Genomic DNA, 6,450 nt, shown 5'->3' with positions numbered 1-6,450 from the left:
TTCTCTTCTCCTCCTCCTCCTTCCCCTCCTTCTCCTTCTTCTCCATTTCTTCTCCTCTCCCATTTCTCCTCCTCCTCCCTCTCTCCCTCTCCCTCTCCTTCTCCTTTCCCCTTCTTCTCCTTCTCCTCCATTTCTTCTCCTCTCCCATTTCTCCTCCCTCTCTACCCCTTCTCCTTCCCCTTCCTATTCCCTCCCCACCCCATCCCATTCTCCTCTTCTCCTCCTTCTCCTTCTTCTCCATTTCTTCTCCTCCCATTTCTCCTCCTCTTCCCTCTCTTCCTCTCCCTCTCCTTCTCCTTTCCCCTTCTTCTCCTTCTCCTCCTTCTCCATTTCTTCTCCTCTCCCATTTCTCCTCCTCTTCCCTCTCTCCCTCTCCCTCTCCTTCCCCTTTCCCTTCCCCTTTCCCTTCCCCTTCTCTTCCTTCTTCTCCTTTTCCTTCTCCTCCTTCTCCTTCTCCTCCATTTCTTCTCCTCTCCCATTTCTCCTCCTTCTCCCTCTCTACCTCTCTTTCCCCTCCTCCTTTTCTTCCTTCTCCTTCTCCTCCTTCCCCTTCCCCTCCTTCTCCTTCTCCTCCTTCTCCTCCTCCTCAATTAAATACCGAACCGAGACAACCAGCTTTGGCCTCCCGCTCTGCAGAGCTCCTCCCAGCCTCTTCCTCTCCACACAGGGACACTGTGGCTCCTGCTGGGCCTTCAGTGCCACGGGGGCTCTGGAGGGGCTGCTCTTCAAAAAGACCGGCAAGCTGGTCCCCCTGAGCGAGCAGAACCTCATGGACTGCTCCTGGAAGCTGGGCAACAAGGGCTGTCACGGGGGCTACGTCAGCCACGCCTTTGAGTACGTTCGGGACAACAGAGGCATCAATTCGGAGCAGGATTATCCTTACCGGGAGAAGGTGAGAGAGGGAGACGAGGTGGACATGGGCAAGGCGTGATCGACCGACGGAAGAGAATCTTTGTGGCTCAGAGTGGAGCTGTGGGGTCCTTGGTGCCCTCTGAGCTGGGTTCTTTTCTTGCAGACGTCTCATGACCCGACTAGGTAACGTCATCAGTGCTAAGAACGAAAAGAATGAAACGAAGCTCTTTTCATTAAGCTCCTCCTTAATGAAGAGAAGGATGAGGGGTGACAGGATAGCAGCGTTCTAATATCTCAGGGGTTGCCCCAAAGAAGAGGGAGTCAAGCTATTCTCCAAAGCACCTGAAGGCAGGACAAGAAGCAACGGATGGAAACTGATCAAGGAGAGAAGCAACCTGGAACTAAGGAGAAATTTCCTGACAGTGAGAACAATTAATCAGTGGAACTCCTTGCCTCCAGAAATTGTGGGTGTTCCAACACTGGAGGTTTTTAAGAAGAGATTGGACAACAATTTGACTGAAATGGTATAGGGTCTCCTGCCTGAGCAGGAGGTTGGATTAGAAGACCTCCATGGTCCCTTCCAACTCTGCTATTCTATTCTATTCTATTCTATTCTATTCTATTCTATTCTATTCTATTCTATTCTATTCCATATTCTATTCCATTCCATATTCTATTCCATTCCATATTCTATTCTATTCTATTCTATTCTATTCTATTCTATTCTATTCTATTCTATTCTATTCTATTCTAGTCTATTCCATTCCATTCCTATTTCTATTCCATTCCATTCCATTCCATTCCACTCCACTCTACTCTACTCTACTCTACTCTACTCTACTCTACTCTACTCTACTCTACTCTACTCTACTCTATTTGGAAGAAACCCACCCCCTTCCAGCACTGATGATGTTACCTAGTTGGGTCATGAAATGTCTGCAACAAAAGAACCAAGCTCAGAGATCACCAAGGACCCCCCCCCCCCAAGACTGTGGTTATTATTCCTCTATTTACTGGCCATTTTTGTTGATTACACAATGAACAGTATGCTACTTACTATAATTAAAAGGTTTTTAAGAAGAGACTGGACAGCCATTTGTCTGAAATGGTATAGGGTCTTTTGTTTGAGCAGGGGGTTGGACTAGAAGACCTCCAGGGTCCCGTCCAGCCCTGATTCTATGTTCTATGGGCCAGTCTCAAAAAAGGCTGCTAAACTTCCCCTGCGTCTCCCTGTCCCATCTCTGCAGGACGAGTTCAAATGTCACTACAACCCAAAAACCCGGGTGGGCAACTGCACGTCCTTAGTGCGGATTCAGTCACAGAACGAGGCGGCCCTGGAGCAAGCTGTGGCCACGATGGGGCCAGTATCCTTGGGTGTGGACGCTAAGAGTTTCCAGTTCCATTTCTATAAGTCGGGTAAGGAGAATTGAGGCAATTGAGGATCTCTAGAGCAGGGGGTCTTCAAACCTGGCCCTTTTATGACTTGTGGACTTCAACTCCCAGAATTCCTCAGCCAGGCACACGTGCCTGAGCAGGAATTGGCTGAGGAATTCTGGGAGTTGAAGTCCACAAGTCATAAAAGGGCCAAGTTTGAAGACCTCTGAATTAGAGAGTGCTGACTCATGCATGAGGCAATCTACACTCTGATTGGTTGCTGTGGGTATGAAGGGGGCGTTTCCCTTTTTTCCCGCCTTTTTTCCTCTGTGTGTTCTGTATACCATTTGATTTACCTCAGGATATTCCTATGTGCCTGGACTATCTTGTGTTTTTCCTTTCTGGAGGATGATAAAAATGTAAATTTAAATGTGCCTGGCTGAGGAATTCTGGGAGTTGAAGTCCACAAGTCATAAAAGGGCCACGTTTGAAGACCCCTGCTGTAGAGTAATCTGATGGCTGTAAGATAGATCTGTGGGCTAAATAAAGGCAGTCCTCATTTAGTGACTGCTTCAGACAATGACCGTTCACCGTTACTCATGAAAAAAGTCACGTTGCGAGCCATCCTTGCCTTGAAGAGCTTCGTGGCTCTTTAAAGCAAAAGAAAGTCGGATCGTGAGCACAGGACCCTTTCATTTAGCGACTGCTCCGCTTAATGGCCAAGTCACTGGTGCCAATTTTGCTTGCTGGAACAAGGATGGCCTCTATTGGGTTTGGGTAAAATCTTCAGTTCTAGAAGGGAGTGAGGTTTGCTCTCTGCTTATATTTACATACCATTGGGGTTTTTTTTTCCTTGCAGACGTTTCACGACCCAATTAGGTAACATCATCAGTGCTACAAAGGAATGGGGTTTGCTGTCTGTTTATACAGTATACTAGTGGCAAAACAGACATCAAAAAGCCATAAAGGAAACAAAAAAGATCAAAACGCCTCCTCACCAGCAAACAACCCCTAGATAACCAAAGACAACACCAAGATTTAACATTCATCGTGTAATGTTTTATTTGGTGTTTTAATTGCATGACAGTAAGCTGCCTAGCGTAGAAGTCTTGGCATAGAAGTCTAACAGTAAATAAAAATAGAGTAAATAAGTTTAACACTAGATCAACCATCAAGCGGTAAACAAATTCTCAATCAAGGAACAACCAATTCAGACCAACAATCAAACAGGAAACAATAGCCTAATCAAGGCCACCCCACCCAATGCTGACAGGGCAAGCCACCTGTATGTAAACAGAGAGCAAACCCCACTGACTCCCTTCTAGCACTGATGATGTTACCTAGTTGGGTCATGAAATGTCTGCAAGGAAACAGCCAAGCTCAGAGAATGTCAAGGACTCCACATCAGTCAGTCAGTCAGTTAGTCAGTCTCTCTCTCTCTCTCTCTCCATCTATCTATCTATCTATCTATCTATCTATCTATCTATCTATCTATCTATCTATCTATCTATCTATCTATCTATCTATCTATCTATCTAATCATCAATTATCTATCTATATCGCTCTATCTATCTACTGTATATCTATCTATCTATCTATCGTATCATCAATCAATTATCTATCTATTGTATCATCTATCTATCATCTATCTATCAATGTATCTTATCTATCATCTATCATTTATCTATCTATCTATCTTATCATCTATCTTATCTATCTATCTATCTATCTATCTATCTATCTATCATCATCTAACTTATCTATCATCTATCTTATCTATCTATCTATCTATCTATCTACCTACCTACCTACCTACCTACCTACCTACCTACCTACCTACCTACCTACCTACCTACCTATCTATCTATCTATCTATCTATCTATCTATCTATCTATCATCTATATTTATCTATCTAATCAAAGAATCCTCACACCAACACTGAGAAGGCAAATCACTTGTATATTAACAGAGAGAAAACCCCACTCCCTTCTAGCACTGATGATGTTACCTAGTTGGGTCATGAAATGTCTGCAAGAAAACAGCCATGTTCAGAGAGCACCAGGGACCCCTCAATCATAAAATCAAAATATTAAAACAAGGCTAGCCTGCTGAAGATCAACCCATATTTCTTTGGTTGGACACACAGAGCATTCAGGGCTGATGGCGATAGGGGAGTGGGTGAATGTCTATGGAAGAAAAAAAAAGCAACTTTGGGGGTGGAGTGTGCGTGTATATATGTGTACATACACAAGCACAGAAGTTTAAGAGATCTCCTGCTAGTACGATTTGAGGGCCATATCTCTCTCTGTGTGTGTTCTGTTCTTCTCTGCCCAGGTATCTTTGCAAGCAGCTGGTGCACCCACAATGTCAGCCACGCCATGCTGGCCGTGGGCTACGGCACTGAGCAGGAGGGTAAGAAGACCACCGATTACTGGATCCTAAAGAACAGGTGATTAAAGAGGAAATGGCACAGGATGAAGAAGAAGGGCATTGACAATCAGTTCCTGGGTCAAAGTTAAATCTCATTTATTTTATCATCAGGTTTAGCTAAGAAAGTGTGAGGGGCTATTTGTTAGAACAGGGTTTCTCAGCCTTGGTAAGGTTGCCCCAGCTGGCTTTTTATGCCTAAGGTGGAACCAGAACTCACCGTCTCCTGATGATTGACCCAAAGTCACCCAGCCACTTTTATACCTAAGGCAGGAGTAGAACTCACCGTCTCCTAGTGATTGGCCCAAGATCACCCAGCTGTTTTATACCTAGGGCCGGACTAGAAGTCACCGTCTCCTGGTGATTGGCCCAAGATCACCCAGCTGTTTTATATCTAAGGACGGACTAGAACTCACTGTCTCCTGGTGTTGGCCCAAGGTCACCCAGCCAGCTTTCATGCCTAAGGCACGACTAGATCTCCCAATCTCCCACTTTCTACCCTGGGGCCTTAAGCAGAGCAAACTCTGCTTAAAGCAGTTCATTCTTGGCAACACAGAGGATCTGGGCCAGCTGTAGAAGGGATACAGGCAAACCTCTTGATCTGTCAAGGGTTCAAGAGGGTCTGAATTCATTGTTGGAACGTATTTTTAGGCAACAACTACAATAGTATTCAGCCAGTAGATGGCAGAATTTACAAGCTTGGATCTATATGGTATATAGCAGGGGTCTTCAAACTTGGCCCTTTTATGACTTGTGGACTTAAACTCCCAGAATTCCTCAGCCAGTCACACTGGCTGAGGAATTCTGGGAGTTGAAGTCCGCAAGTCATGAAATGGGCCATAGTTCCCTCATGCTGGCTGAGGTATTCTGGGAGTTGAAGTCTCCAAATCATGAAGGGGCCACAGTTCCCCCATGCTGGCTGAGGAATTCTGGGAGTTGAAGTCCGCAAGTCATGAAATGGGCCATAGTTCCCTCATGCTGGCTGAGGAATTCTGGGAGTTGAAGTCTCCAAGTCATGAAGGGGCCACAGTTCCCCCATGCTGGCTGAGGAATTCTGGGAGTTGAAGTCCGCAAGTCATGAAGGGGCCATAGTTCCTCCATGCTGGCTGAGGAATTCTGGGAGTTGAAGTTCGCAAGTCATAAAAGAGCCAAGTTTGAAGACCCCCTGGTATATAGTGTATATACTCTATGTTCTTTTGTTCTAAGTAGAGTTTCCTATTTCCTATTACAGTTATATAGTTGAGCAGTTAGGCACATGATGACTGTTCTCGTTGTTTGCTCTGTGTAATACTTTATATAAACAGGATTTCTAACAAAGAGCCAGTTTTGTCACACACCATCAATTGTCCACCTATTAATCCCCCTTTCTTCCTTTCTTCTCTTTCCCAGCTGGTCCGAGAAGTGGGGCGAGCACGGCTACATGCGATTGGTGAAAGGAATGAATAACCATTGTGGGGTAGCCAATCAAGCTTGTTACCCAACTATGTAACTGATCCAGCGTCGTTTCACGCCAAATCTTCTCCGCCTCGGAGTTTCGACCTTTCCAACTGAGCTGTCCCTTGCTGGCATCGTTGCCCCAGATTGGGTTAAAAGTTTAAATCAGGGGTCTTCAAACCTGGCCCTTTGATGACTTGTGGACTTCAACTCCCAGAATTCCTCAGCCAGGCACGTGTGCCTGGCTGAGGAATTCTGGGAGCTGAAGTCCACAAGTCATCAAAGGGCCAAGTTTGAAGACTCCTAGTTTAAATCAAATGTATTTCTTCTTGGTTTCTGATGCTAGTTTTCCCACGGTGTGA

General features: G+C 45.3%; 1 protein-coding gene across 1 annotated transcript; it reads left to right on the top strand.

Annotated features, from left to right (window-relative positions):
• Nucleotides 1-667: 667 nt before the first annotated feature.
• LOC107300965 (cathepsin L1-like) lies at nucleotides 668-6,249 on the top strand (the record flags this gene model as incomplete). Its single annotated transcript, XM_015830243.1, has 4 exons — nucleotides 668-892; nucleotides 2,100-2,268; nucleotides 4,562-4,676; nucleotides 6,044-6,249. Coding segments are annotated over 4 exons (609 nt in total), but the record flags the coding sequence as incomplete, so codon positions are not given.
• Nucleotides 6,250-6,450: the final 201 nt, after the last annotated feature.

This window comes from Protobothrops mucrosquamatus, unplaced genomic scaffold, assembly GCF_001527695.2.
Source record: "Protobothrops mucrosquamatus isolate PMUCROS unplaced genomic scaffold, P.Mucros_1.0 scaffold9367, whole genome shotgun sequence".
NCBI lineage: Eukaryota > Metazoa > Chordata > Lepidosauria > Squamata > Viperidae > Protobothrops > Protobothrops mucrosquamatus.
The sequence above is the reverse complement of the archived record's forward strand: the minus strand, read 5'-3'. Positions and strand labels throughout refer to the sequence as shown.